We start from the raw sequence: 14,749 nt of genomic DNA on the forward strand, positions 1-14,749 counted from the left end.
GTTATATCCCTCCCAACATCCCAGGGACATTTGTATGGCAAGGGGCCACACAAAGTTATAAGAGTTACAAAGGGGAGAATAAAAAGCAGTAGTAAATTCTGATACACAGTTGATCCTTGAACAACATGAATTTGAACTGTGTGAGTCCACCTGTGATTTTTTTTTCAGTAAATACAGCACAGAGCTATAAATGTATTTTCTCTTCCTCATGATTTTCTTCATAACATTTTCTTTCCTCTAGCCTATTTTATTGTAAGAATACAGTATACAGTGCATATAATGTGCAAAATATGTGTTAATAGACTATGTTATTGGTAAGGTTTCTGGACAACAGTAGGCTGTTAGTAGTTAAGTTTCAGAAACTCAAATGTTTTATATGGATTTTCAACTACTCAGGGATTGGCACCCTTAACCCCCATGCTGTTCAAGGGTCAAGTGTCTGTGGACAAAAAAAAAAAAAAAAAAAAAACTTTCAAAAATAAATCTTTACCTTGTCTATGTTTGTCAATTTATAAAGACTTAACATTCAACTAGTTTAGGGCACAAGATGATCTCAGGTAATATCTACAACTAATCCTATCTCACTATGGTCCGAGCACTTTGCTGGATCTTGACATCCTCTACTATCTCTAATTTTTACAAACTCCCACAAGGTTGGAAAAAGAGAAACCTGTTTTATAAATGGAGGAAACAAAGCCCAGTGGTTGGAGAACTAAGCAAAATTCATAAGGCCAGTGTCAGAGCGCAGCTCTGAAAGCAGGACACCAGGGCTCCTGAGTACATTCATTCAGTCAGCATTTGCATAGTGTATGCATATGATTTATGGATTCTGTTGAAGGAGATGCACAAGTCACAGTCTCTGATATAAGAAGATCAGGGTTAAATTTCTGTAACATCAATGATGGTAAGAGCTGGCGAGTACTGAGCACTCAATATGTCCCAGGTACTGCCCAAGCACTTTAAATCCAATTCTTCATTTAATCCTTCAATTCTGTTATGTCAGTACTGGTAACCTCACTTTGCCAATGAAAACATTGAAGTTCAGAGTGGTTAAGTCACACAAGACAATGTCTGGCTATATAGTTGGCATATTAAGTAATATTAACTTTTATTATTGATTACTGTTTTCTTTTCTTTCTTTTCTTTTCTTTTTTTTTTTATTACTGTTTTCCATGTTGCTTCTACTCCACTTCAGGGTGTCCTCTAGGCCTTGAGGAGAAGCAGAGAGTGTTGCAGTCTCTGAATTGGAAGGTCCAAACCACAAAGATTAGGGAGTATGGGGATCACTCCTCAAGCCAGGACAGCAACAAAGCCTGCCCCCATCTCTCACTAACCTGGGCTAAAGCCTGTCCTGAAGCCAGTGGTGCTCAATATGGGGATTCAATCCCTACGAGATTGAGAAGAATGACTGGAATGCTAGAGGATGACACTCGCTCCAGATCTGATCAGCGTGGTCAGTCCCTGACATTTTTCAAAGTTCATGCAGCTGGGGGGCATGGAGAAGGAAGTCCTGTCCAGGAGAGCTGTGACTCCAGGAGCCAGAGCTTCGGCTTGCTGCGACAAGACAGAATGGACCATCTCAGGAAGTCACTGTGCACTTATCTGCTTTCATTAGAAAAAAACCCTACCCACCAGAGCCCTAACTTCTGAGATTAGAAGCCCGCCTTGCTTTATGCCATCAATGTATTCCTGAGAAGGTGCATGTAAATCGAATGCATGCTAATCAGAGCACATTCCCCAGAGGCTTTCATTTTCATTTCAGAGCTGTTTTATCCTCATTTTTGATTGATGTTCAGTGGACAGTGGCTCCAACAATGCAACCTTAGGTCTTTCTGCCCTTTCCCACCAGGCTCTCAGCCAGGTGGTTAATCATGTGTAAACAAACCTTTACATGCACCAGAGGCCTCCTGATTAAAAACAGCTCTGGGGTGAAAGCCTTTGCAAAGAATCCTCTGTGTAAAGAGAAAGCTACCCCAACTTATATTTGGTGAGCTGGCAAGTTCATATATCAAGGTGTCTTAAAGTAAGAATTCCCTATGACAAACAAGCTTTCTGATCAGTCAGTTTACTTTGAGAGGAACTCTGGCCTCTTGCTAAGCACAGGGAATAGCCCTGTGACTACGTGGGACATGCAGTAACCTTGAAGTTACAAGTGTCTGGAGCTCTTTTCCTGGGTCATGAGATTGGCCCTGGGGTTCCATGACCCTACCTACTTTCTGGGGAGAGTGTCCCTTGCTTTTACCCAATGCTCAAATGAGTCCAAAGAGGTGATAAATACATTCCAGAAACCATCAGGGAGGAAAAAGCACAAGGAATGTCTTCCTTACCTGTAGCCACCACAAGTCCCGGGGCTGTCTCCTTGCTGGAGATTCTTCCTGAAGAATACGGATTTTCAGAGATCTGCAAGTGCAGGTGTAAGGAGCAGAAGGGCTAAAATGGAGAAGAAAACATCTTCATTCCAGCAAACCTCTGACACACATACCCGCCCCACCAGAGATGAGGCTTCCAAAAGCAACCGCTCACTCAGATTTGGGCAGGAGACATTTCTGTCTGAGGCAGCCGGTATGCTCACATCAGAAGCTGACCCCATCACAACTGTAGGCCTCCCCTCCCTTACTCATTCCTGCCTCATCCATCAGGGTCCTGTTCACGGTCAGCCTTATGAAGCCTCCCTGACCATTCCTTCCCACAGAATGATCCTGACCTTCCCCTGTATCTGATCTTGACCATCACATCCAGTTTTTCAGAGTTGTAGGCAGCCTCTGGGAGGGATGCAGAGCGGAAGCTAAGTGAGGCAGTCTCCAGGCCCTCTACCCTCTTCTTCAACCAGATTGTGTCTGTTTCTCCTTTATTATTTGATTCCTGTTTATAATGTTTCTTGAATTTTACCTAAAATTTACCCTTATTTAGGTGTTCTTAAAAAGGATGATTGATTTATAAAGATATATCCTATATAATAAATAAGAACAAGAGAATGGTGAAATTGGGGAAAGAAGAAAATTAGGTTAAGAAAATAAGAGAAAATAAGACAAAGCCATAAGTAAGGCCTAAGGAAAAAGAAAATCTGTGCTATGACCAGTTGCTAGAGGTAGGCACATACTTGTCTCTGATTTTCCTGGCACCCCCAGCAGAAAACAGGGGGTTATACTGAAATCTACAAAAAAGGAAAATCCCTGTCTGCCCTATATCCCCGTTTTTAACCTAATGTCCAGAGTGTGGTAAGTTGGTAGTAAATCTTTTTAACAATGGCAAAAGCCAACCCTGGAAGACTTTCTCACGTAGATCCTCTAAGAATGCACAGAGGGTCATGAATTTCACTGTTAATGATCTGTCTTCCCTCTCCACCTAGAATTGCCACACTTAAGGGCAGAGAAAACCTCTTATACATCATGTCCTCCAGAGTGCCTAACCCAACATTCCATACACCTGGCTCCCTGGGAATGCTGGCAGATTAACTGCTATCCCACGTGGACACACCAGCCTGACCTCTCCTGGGCTTGCAAGGCAACTTCTGCTTACTTTGACATCTATCAAGCACTTACCAAAATGCATCATAGTATCAGTTAGCAGGTGTGTTTCTACTCCTGAGCTCTTCCTGAGACCCTGGAATGTAGGCACTGTCTGCTAAACATTTATTTATCTTACTGAGAGTTGGAGCACATAATATATTCTCAGTAAAAGCCTGTGAACTTCAACTGAACTTTCCATCCAAATGGTGTGGCAGTCTGAGTCCATAGATCATCACCCTGGGAGTTGCAGGAAAGCCCTGCCCAGAACCAGCCATGTTCCTAACACCTTAATGGAAGAAAGCCCCTGATGCAACATCCCCAGGCAACCAGCTTGCCCAGTGGACTTCATGTGAGACTGGGTGACTGACCAGCAGGCAGTGTACCGGACTTCCACGCAGATCCACATCTGGAGCTTGAAGTAGGCGCCAATCTCTGCCTTTGTTATAAGTGATATATGTCTTCACCTGGTCATCCACCTTCTTATTGGCCAAGAATATCCCTCTGATACCTGCTACCTAGGAAAAAGGGGAAGAGATGGAGAACCATGTTGGGCCAAATGCTGATAACCTGGGAGAAGCCCCAGCGTTTTCCACAGGGCATTGGGGGTACCAAAGAAGGGAAGAGGAGGAACGTGGTGAGAAATGCCATATACCATGTGGCCTTTGAGAGAAGTTTAAGATTATCTCTGTGCCCTCTACCGCCTGCTCCTGACTCAGATGTCCCACTGTCCTTTTACCCATCTGCTTTTTCCCACTTTATATGTTTCTGCATTTTGTTCATAGTATCTTATCCTTAATTAACTCTTAACATTCTCTCTGAGTTGGCAGTGGTTGATAACGACTAAAGAAGTTGCCCCTTCGGGGAACACATACTTTTGCTCAGGAGGAGGTTGGAGCCAGATTTTGAAAGCATAAAGGTATTATCCTTAATGCTAGAAGTTTAGGCATCCTGATTAGTAGTGAGGCAGATATTTTTAGGCAGATGACCCAGTTTGGTGACCCGGCATCCATCTTTGGCTGTGCCATTGGCTTTCTATGTGATCTCGCACAACTTCCATGTCATCTTTGGGTCTCAGCCAATCGTCACTTTGAAATAGACAGAATCAATCCTGCCCTTCCTCTTTTTCCTCAGTTGGCTAACAATAAACACATGAGATAATGCAGAGCATTCTTGCCAGAGTTCCCGATCTATTGGAATTTGCATCCCTTTGATATTTAGAAGGGAGAAGAGCATGACCACAAAACAAGAAGCTAGAGAATGAAAATAAATTTATAATTCAGAAAAGTTCTAGAGTAACTACAGATTCAACTCAAACTTTTATTTCTTCTATGTTTACATTTTGGGAAATAAGAACAGATATTCTGAATGACAACACTCTACATCAAAGAAAGAGTCCCTAACTTCCTGTAATAACCCCAGCATGTTCCAAAGCCAAAAGGCAAGTCAAATCACTTAAAAATATATAAACATGAGGTTGACTGACAGGTTTTCTGGAAATAGATATCTCAGAATTTTAAGTGTATTTATTCCCCGTTCTTTGAGGATCATGGTTAGTGGAGATAATACCAGTGGGAAAGAATATCACAGAAGTGAACTCTTTTATTTTTTAATGACAACATTTGGTTGGTGAAATAAGAAGTTTGTTTTAATTTTTGCTCTTTAAAAAAAAAAATAATAACCTGATTGCCCTTGTAAAAGAATGCCAAACCAGATAAAAACAAACAACAAAAATGGACAAAGAATGTCAAGAGGAGAACAGAATTTATCTGGGAAGGACACCACCAGGGGAATTTGACAAATGGCCAAAAAAGGAATTGATTAGATTTCTAACTTGAACAGAGGGTGGGTAGGGACAGAAGCCAAGGTAGGGGGAGGGGCACGGTGTCAGAGTTCTGTCCTTCCCCGGGCAAAGCCTCCCTGCCCTAACTGCTTAAAATCAGTGCCATTTCAGGAAGACTGGCATCTTCTATGCTCATCTAGGGGCTCTGAGGCTCTCTCATCACCTCAGTCTTTAAAACCAACTGCAGGGGCGCCTAGGTGGCTCAGTGGTTGAACTTCTGCCTTCTGCTCAGGGTGTGATGCTGGGTGCTGGAATTGAGTCTTAAAAAATAAAAATAAAAAAATAAAATCTACTGCAAAACTGTTTTTCTTAAACCTGACTACCAATTATTTCTCAGAGACAGTGGAATCTGTGTTCCTTTAGAACCAACTGTCTGATGGATGCCTTCTGGTATTTTCTTTAGCCACAGAGCTAGTACCTTTTCTGTTGGACAACCAGATAATGATTCTAGAGAACTCTCCCCCCTGAGTCAGCTGGCCCCCTCCAATGCATACCAAGGGCCTTGGTGTCTACCTCCAGGAGAAAAATATATAAGTCTGACTTAGACTTCTAAGCCCGCTCCTGTGGGGCTCCTGTCACCCTCATCTACTGCCTCCTAGCTGGATGCATTACAGCATGAATTTACTAGCCATTCAGATGCTTTGCTTCTTGTGTCCTCCTGGATGAGTATCTTGGGCAAATGTAATGGTCACTACCATATTTTCCCATTGAGCACTACACCACCATATTTTTGAGAACAAAATATGGAAAATGGGGTCTGAAAAGACACAGGACTGAAGATTTCCCAGAAAGCTATCTGCAGCTCTAAAAGCCTTTCTCTTGCAGTTGCACATGAGTCAGGGCAATCTCCCTCCAGACCCAAAGAACCAGAACACTTCCAATTTGTATTTGGATTGCTCAAAACTCTTACATTATTACTGAATTGCTTCTTGGCTCCATATCGTGTATGAATAGACTATAAATTTGGAGGGTACTTTGCTTTTGTGTGCCGTAGGCCAACAACTTTTAAACTTTTTATCGCAACCCAAGTATGAGATGTATTTATGTTGCAGCATAGTACTCATATCCATATATGCATGCATGTGTACACATGTAGGCACACTATATGTCTCTGATGCAAAAGTATCATGAAACACTACTTAGCCCACTGTATACAATATAAAGGAATAAAAGAATGAGACACTCATTTTAACTCTTCCATCCAAGGAGTTACCTGACATCTGATAAACTCTAACCATCTCCCATTGTTGTTTGAAATCAGAAGCATGGCTTGTAGCTGTTGGCCCAGAGTTCAAAGAGAAGGGCACAAGCTTGGGATGGTGGCCACAGAAGAGGGTCATACAAGTATAGGTCTGAATGGCCCACTTTCCTTCTGGGAATCAATTTGAGGTATGAAGAGAACCTGACAGCAACCTCTTGGCAGAGCACTGAATCCAGGTGGCACGGTCATCTGTTGCTCATCTCTCTGGGCCCTTAGGACAAGGAAACCAGGGCTCTGCTGAGAAAAGCAATTACTGTGGTCTGCCTTGAGCTGTCCCTAGAGTGGGACCTGTGGTGAGGGGCCGACAAAGGTGAGTTTGGGAAAGATGTCCCTGTGGAGGCTATAAGCAGCTGTCCATCTGGCCAACGATGGGTCACTTAAGTTCATGATAAAGGGTGGGAAGCAGGCACAAGGAAAGGGAAAGGAATAGAACATCAAAAAGACGGGCAAAGAAACCAGAATACTAAAGATGACTCAGACAGTCTCATTTTATCCATCCTGGTGAGGTCCACATAGTCATTATGAAATTCAAATTAAACCCACAATAAGGTATCAGTAGGCCCCCCTCACAGTGGCTAAATGCACTCACATACCCTATAATACCAAGTATTGGTGAAGATGTGAGCATCCAGAACTCCCATACATCTCTGGTGGGGATGCAAAATGAGAATACCTCTTTAGAAACAGCCTGGTGGCTTTTTATAAATATATTTTATTATATTCAACCAAGTAATCCTACTCATAGGTATTTACCCAAGAGAAATAAAAACCTATGTTCACGTGGATGTTTATAGAGGTTTTATTCATTATCATGCAGAACTGGAAACAACTTACATGTCCTTCAACTGGTGAATAAATAAAAAAATCAGAGCACATCCACAAAATGGAATACCACTCAGCAATTTAAGAAAAAGGAATACGTACAGATACTCAACAACATGGGTGAATCTCAAATGCATGATTGTAAGTAAAAGAAGCCAAAATCAAAAGACGATCTACTGTATAAACCCAATTACATAAAATCTAGAAAAGGCAAAACAGGAGAGAGAAAGAAATCAGACTGGTCTGCTAGTGATTTGGGGTGGAAGAATGGTTGAAAACAAAAAGGCCATCAGGGACGCCTGGGTGGTTCAGTGGTTTAGTGCCTGCCTTTGGCCCAGGGCATGGTCCCAGAGTCCCAGGATCGAATCCCACATTGGGCTTCCTGCATGGAGCCTGCTTCTCCCTTTGCCTGTGTCTCTGCCTCTCTCTCTCTCTCTCTCTCTGTCTCTCATGAATAAATAAATAAAATCTTTAAAAAACAAAAAAGCCATCAGAAGAAATATTGTGGGGTGACAGTTCTCTATCTTAATTATGGTAGTAGCACAAATGCATACCCTTGTCAAAACTCATAGAACTTCATATCAAAAAGGGAAAATTCTACTATACATAAATTATACCTCAATAAAAAAATGTGGAAAAAATGCATGGTGGGAAGAGCCTGGGCTTTAAAGAACAACAACTATATATATATATATATATATACACACACACACACACATTTATATATTTATTTATTTATTTATTGGAGTTCGATTTGCCAACATATAGCATAACACCCACTGCTCATCCCATCAAGTGCCCCCCTCAGTGCTGGTCACCCAGTCTCCCCATCCCCCTGCCCACTACCCCTTGTTTGTTTCCCAGAGTTAGGAGTCTCTCATGTTCTGTTTCCCTCACTGATATTTCCCACTCATTTTCTCTCCTTTCCCCTTTATTCTACTTCACTAATTTTTATATTCCCCAAATGAATGAGACCATATAATGTTTGTCCTTCTCCGATTGACTTACTACACTCAGCATAATACCCTCCAGTTCCATCCACATTGAAACAAATGGTGGGTATTTGTCATTTCTAATGGTTGAGTAATATTCCATTGTATACAGAGATCACAGCTTCTTTATCCATTTTTCTTTCAATGGACACCGAGGCTCCTTCTACAGTTTGGCTATTGTGGACTTTGCTGCTATAAACCTTGGAGTGCAGGTGTCCTGCCATTTCACTGCATCTGTATCTTTGAGGTAAATCCCCAGCAGTGCAATTGCTGGGTCACAGGGTAGCTCTATTTTTAACTCTTTGAGGAACCTCCAGTTTTCCAGAGTGGCTGTACCAGTTCACATTCCCACCAACAGTGCAAGAGGGTTCCCCTTTCTCCACATCCTCTCCAACATTTGTTGTTTCCTGTCTTGCTCATTTTCATCATTCTCACTAGTGTGAGGTGGTATCTCATTGTGGTTTTGATTTGTATTTCCCTAATGAGCCTGGGCTTTTTATTCAAATATACATTGGCTGGTTAAAGCATAGCTCTACCATTTTACTATCTGTGTGATCTGACCCAAGTTACTAAATTCTCTGCATATCTGTACTCTCACAGGCACGAGAGGGGGTGACACCTACCACAAAGAGATATGGCAAAAGTATATGAATCATTAAGGTTATGCGAACCAATACTATGGCCACTAGCCACACATGGCTACTCACCACTTGAAATGTGGCCAGTGGAACCAAGGAACTGAAGTTTAGCTATATTTTATTTGAACCAATTTGAACTTCAGTTGAAAAACTGATACCCAATTCTTTATTGGCAAACTTTTAAGTATGTTTGGAATAACCTGGGTATGTGAATCTACCTTTCTACCACAAATTTTATGAAATGTAAATACTGATGGAGTATTTCTGATGAAAATTTAGCATATGAATCGAGAGATGTGGGATGTGTAAAATAAACCCAGAATTTTGTAGATTTAGTATGGAAAAATATAAAATACCTCATTAGTAATTTTTCAAATGGAGCATATACTAAAATGATAATATTTTAGATATTTTGGTTAAATAAAAAATATTATAATTAATTTCCCCTGTTTCTTTTACTTTCAACACTGTGAGTGATAGAATATTTAGCAGTGCATCTACAGCTTGCATTATATATTTATTCAATGACACCAATCTAAGGCATTACCTGATATGCTGCTATTATTATAATGAGGTGTGAGTTGGATGCTTAATATCCAGGAAAATATTGAAGAATATGCATCCAATCAACAGCTCAGAGCATGTTTCTATAATATAACTGAGGGTGTTGGAAAATATATTAGTTTCTTGATTTATCAGTGGAAAGCAATGAAGAAGAAATGTAGTTTGGAGTTAGTGATGTGAGGAAACCACAACACAGCTCTACGTGAAAAGAGTATCACAGAATAATGGTGAAAACACATTAACAGATTATATTCATTGTCATCACCAAACTGGTTTTGATGGAAAGGGCTCTGATACCTTAATAGAGAGATTATTATTTGGCGGCCTGCAAGAATTATTTTCTCACCTTATTATGTAATTACAGCCCTGACAATATTGTACTTGGAAGCAGAGATTAAAGAAGAATGAGAAGAAACTCTCAACAACAGGCCAGGAAACAATGTCTCTGCTTTATTCAGTTTTAGGGAGTTCAGAGAGGGTGGATTCCTACCCATGGTTTCCAAGATCTTTTAGTGTCAAGACCTTCATGGTGAATTCTCAAGTAAGTTTTCTATTTTCTTTGTCCTTTCTCATGGTCAAGAAGAAGCTTGAGAGGGCCACATGCAAGATGGAGTGATACAGTACTAAGTAGATTTAAGTGGCTGTGCTCATCCCAAGCCACCTCACATCTGTGTTATGTAAAGGTATCTCTAAAATTTCAGACAAGGCTAAACAGGTGTAATACCCTATCACATCATAATATAAAGTTATATATTAACTTGGGATAGGAGATTGCATCATGCATCCAAGTATCATTTCTAGGTATTAGATGTAGGGGAAGGACAGATAGAAATGTTAGCCCACCAAATAAATGCCCAACTCTTCAATCTAGCTCTTTTTTACTACCTTTGCAATATTAATCCCCACTGTTCTGCAAAATAATTCAACATTCCATGAAAGTGGGCATTTACTCATCAGACTCTGGTTCTCATTTCATGCTGGGATTCCACCAGACATGCCTTTCTCCCAGACTCCAATAATTTATCTTTTAAGCCAGGTCATCTCCAAGTCTCTCCAAATTCCTCAAGTTAGAATTAACCTTCCTCTCTAGTGATTCTACAACATGGAAAATCACAGTTTTAATACAAGTTAGTTTGTGATCCCTAACTACCCTAATAGGGTCACATATCTTTCCAGTAGATTATGAGTCTCAGGCACCAGCTTCATCTCATCAAACAAAATATAGTTTATGAGACTGTATTAATTTAGTTGAATTGAAAATGTGAAAGCTTACTACTTTTCCCAGCTGCATTACTCAAGGGCATTCAGAGTCCAGAAAAATTATAGTCTCTTTGTTAACTGGCCATATGGTATACAATCTCAGTTTCTATGAGAGTCTCTAGTGAAGGAGGTTAAAAACTAATGACCCCTAGAGACCAATTAAATTCAGCTTTATCTCCAAATCACAGAATGCAACTCCAGGTGCAAAACGGCATCACCCTCTGTTAAAACCTTCAATATGGTCATGGTCTAGATAGTGTCAGGATACAATTTATTTTCTTGGTATTAAATGCCTTCTAGAATCTGAACTCCAACCACCTATCAGGCACTCATTCTTGTACCTGTGAGCATCTATTCTATGCAATTAGATTGGCTAGCTCATGGCCTTACAAATCTATACTATCCATCTAGTTCTTGACTCATGCCAGTCATAAAATATGGAATATCTTCCAGTTCTTCCTCCCTAGGGAAAAAAGACTTACGATCAGATTGGTAACATTGCAAAAAGGAACTAGGCATATACAGCACATCTGAATGTTCACTATTTTAGGGATCTACCTGCAAAGATCACATTCTCTGTACCTCATGGCAGTGGTGCATCCAGTTCTGGCAGGCAGTATTAGCAAGCTCACTTGCTCCTACATAACTTTTAAAAGCAATCAAACTGATATTTGACTTCCATTTGTCTCACCCTTTGTCTCAACTGACTCCAGTCTGGGCAGGTAAAAAAAAAAAACAAAAAACAAAACCTTTGTTCACTGACTTCCTCCAAGTCTGACAAACTAGACTGAAAACTTCCTGAGGGTAAGAATCAGTATCTCTCTTGTCTTCCTCATGGGCTTTAACATAAAGCAGGGGCACCATGAACCTTGATAAAAATTAAACGGAGAACAACCTCAATAGAACTGGCTTTAGAGAAGTTGCTTTGCCTGGTATCTCTCTTCTCTATAGATAAGATGAACGTCATGCATTATTTTTTCTCCCAAAGAGAATGAAAATGCAAGACTGACTTCAGTAAGACAAAAAGAAATACATACATTTAGGCACATTCTTCATTTCGATCCATGCATGCTCCACTTCAGAGTGTCTCACTGTTCACAATGACCAAAGTACTCTTTATTACAAAAGGAACAGCACAGTGCCAAACTCACCCACCTTATCAATAGGATCAGAGACAAAGGGATTTCTCAGTTGAAAGGTCATCTGCAGCAATGTCTATCCTGCCCTACTAAGGTCTGGCCACAGGAGAATGAATAATCCTCTTATCTCTACAGCCTCATTTACAGGAACCTGGTTGCAATGGCCTCAGTCTTAGGAACATTTCATCCAAACCTTCCCACCAGAGGTGACTTACTCCCCAATAACAAACTGTATTTCTGCCTCCAGGTATGATCAGATACATGGAAATGTAAGCTTCCCAAAGCCCTTTACACATCTTAATCATCAGTTTTTGTAATTCTAAAAAAAAACAAAACAAACAAACAAGCAAAGAAAACTGGGCTATTTCCCAAACTGAGGCCTTGTTGTTACAGGAATAGGCATTTGTCAACAACCTCCTAGGAAATCACAGTATTTCTCTTGATTTGTTTTACATCCAGGGCCATTCACTTCTCTCTATCTTTTTGAATGTGCTTCTATTCACCCCAGACCTTTGTGTGGCAATCCTACCTTATAACATAACTAGAATCTTACATGTTTCCAGCACCCTCAGTAACTTAGATACCAGTGTGGGGATGCTAGAACTCTGATGGGCACTGCTCAGAAGAGACCACTATAAAGCAGAAGCCCCTACATGGATCCCTCAGTTCTGAAAGCCACTCTCACTCCTCAAAGATGAAACTTGTAATGGAGCAGCTCACCCATACCATCTGAAGCTACCACTCATGGCAGACAACTCTTCCCTCCAAGAATGAATGATCTCAAACAGCGTAGCAGGTATAGGTTTGACCACCAGTCACTAGTGAATGCTGGATAATGAAATACACCCCTTTACTTGAATCAATCCATCATACCAAGGTGAGTGCAGTGGCCAGGACAATTAGAGGTCATACACTGCCACTAGAGATATAAAAAAGGACCACAGCCAGTTTTTCTCTAATCCCTATGTGGAGTCACTTGGTTTCCCAGATAAATTATTCTTGAACTGGTGATCACATTGAAAAACAAAACCTCAACAGAACTGAAAACTCAGGAAGATGATCATATTAAACAACTCAACATAGATCAAGGTCAGTTCTTCACCAGGCACATATGTTGGCATCTCGTGGCATCTTAGGGAAACTCTCATCCTTAACAATGATAGTCACTTTTCTTTCCCTGTAAAATTTGTTCATAAAATGTAATTTCCCAAATAATTTAAGGTATACAAATAGATACATACCTCCACACAGGGTCCATAGAGTTGAATAAAGGGACTTAAGCAAGCCCATGTAGGTCAAATACCTGTGCATCTGGCTTGTAATCATGCTCATACACAAAAGAGCATCAGCTTCAGCTACCATTTGTTCAAGTTTGCTGAGTCAACCACCACACTAGATGCTTTTTATACATTATCTCTCATTCTCACAAGCATCTCATTAGGTAAATATTTTTACAGGTGAGGAGATTAAGGCACAGGAAGGTTAAGTTCCTTGCCTGAAGTCACACAATCGCTAAAGGGTATAGCCATCATCTGAACCCAGGACTGGCTGACTGCAATGCTTGTGTTTATTCCATTAAAACTCGTGGGAAAAAAAAAAAAAAAAAAAGGCAGTTCCAGGTGCAGGATCATCTTGGCTACATACCTCATACAATTCAATAATAATGTTTCCCATTAGACCTCGGCTACTCTTAATGTTCTCCATGGCCAAGGTGAAGTAGATGCCACGCGTGTCTGAGATGTACAGATTGTACGTGTCATTCTGGTTCCATTCTTGAACGGCTGCAAACACTTGGTTCTCATCGGTACTGATGATGTGCATGTCCTATAAGAAGATGGAAAACCTGTAAGGCAGCAGATCTCCATATCTCTCTGCCCATTGGGACCCAGAGTAATTACCATGACTCATGAATGGTTGGGAAAAAGCTTGAGTTATAGGCAATGTTAAACAATTCTGTGTCGGACCAAGGCTATAAATTAAGAGCTTCGTGATTTCTGTTCCTTGCTAAGTGACAGTAAGATGGGTGTAAGGGGCTTTGGTGGGTATCATTTTCCACGGCTTCAAGGGATTCATCCACTTTCATTTTTTATTTTTATACCTGAAAGTTAGTGTTAGTGCTAACGGAGACATACAGCCTTGCAAGAGGAAACTCGCACATGCAAAGAAGACAGGGCTTATCCCTGGCTTTAGATCTTCATTCATATTTTCAAACTTTTTAGTGTAGTGGTTTTGAAACTTCTCTTTGGGATCTTCAGAGTCATGGAGATTGCAAGAAAGGTGGCAGGGAGGCAGAGCCAATGGGTAGGGCTCTGGGCTTCCAACACTGTTTCAACCAGATCGGCACCATTTTAATTTGTTTTATCCTGGACTTCTGCATAATATTTGGGGAATAAAAGGTGAGGGAGGTTCTGCTGCTAATAAGATAATATTTGAAAATCATAGTTGCAGAAAGGACACTCAACCTGGAATTTAGTGTTCTGGGTCATAACAGAAACTCTGCTATAAGTTAGCTATATGGTGTGGAAGGTGTTTGTGTCCCTGAGTTTCAATTTTCTCACCAAAACACTGAAAAGATTGGGCTACCAATAAAAATAGCTGACATCGGAGCACCACTCTAAGTCATCTAAATGTACTATTTCAGTTAAAAATCCAAATAATTCTCCCACAGAGGTAGTATAATTTCCATTTTACTGAAGCATAAACTAAGGTATGCAGAGGTTTGCC

At 40.7% G+C, this 14,749-nt stretch overlaps 1 protein-coding gene across 2 annotated transcripts in view; it reads right to left on the reverse strand.

Moving 5' to 3' along the window:
- Positions 1–14,749, reverse strand: part of SORCS3 (sortilin related VPS10 domain containing receptor 3) — a 586,644-nt gene that overhangs the window by 85,218 nt on the left and 486,677 nt on the right. For both annotated transcript variants that reach the window (XM_077877720.1, XM_077877721.1), the window contains exons 9-11: positions 13,670–13,849; positions 3,878–4,024; positions 2,328–2,430 (exon numbers count right to left, since the gene is read on the reverse strand). In XM_077877720.1, the coding sequence (XP_077733846.1) occupies positions 2,328–2,430; positions 3,878–4,024; positions 13,670–13,849 (430 nt within the window). The remainder of the gene's footprint in view (positions 1–2,327; positions 2,431–3,877; positions 4,025–13,669; positions 13,850–14,749) is intronic.

Source organism: Canis aureus, chromosome 29, assembly GCF_053574225.1.
Source record: "Canis aureus isolate CA01 chromosome 29, VMU_Caureus_v.1.0, whole genome shotgun sequence".
Taxonomy (NCBI): Eukaryota; Metazoa; Chordata; class Mammalia; order Carnivora; family Canidae; genus Canis; species Canis aureus.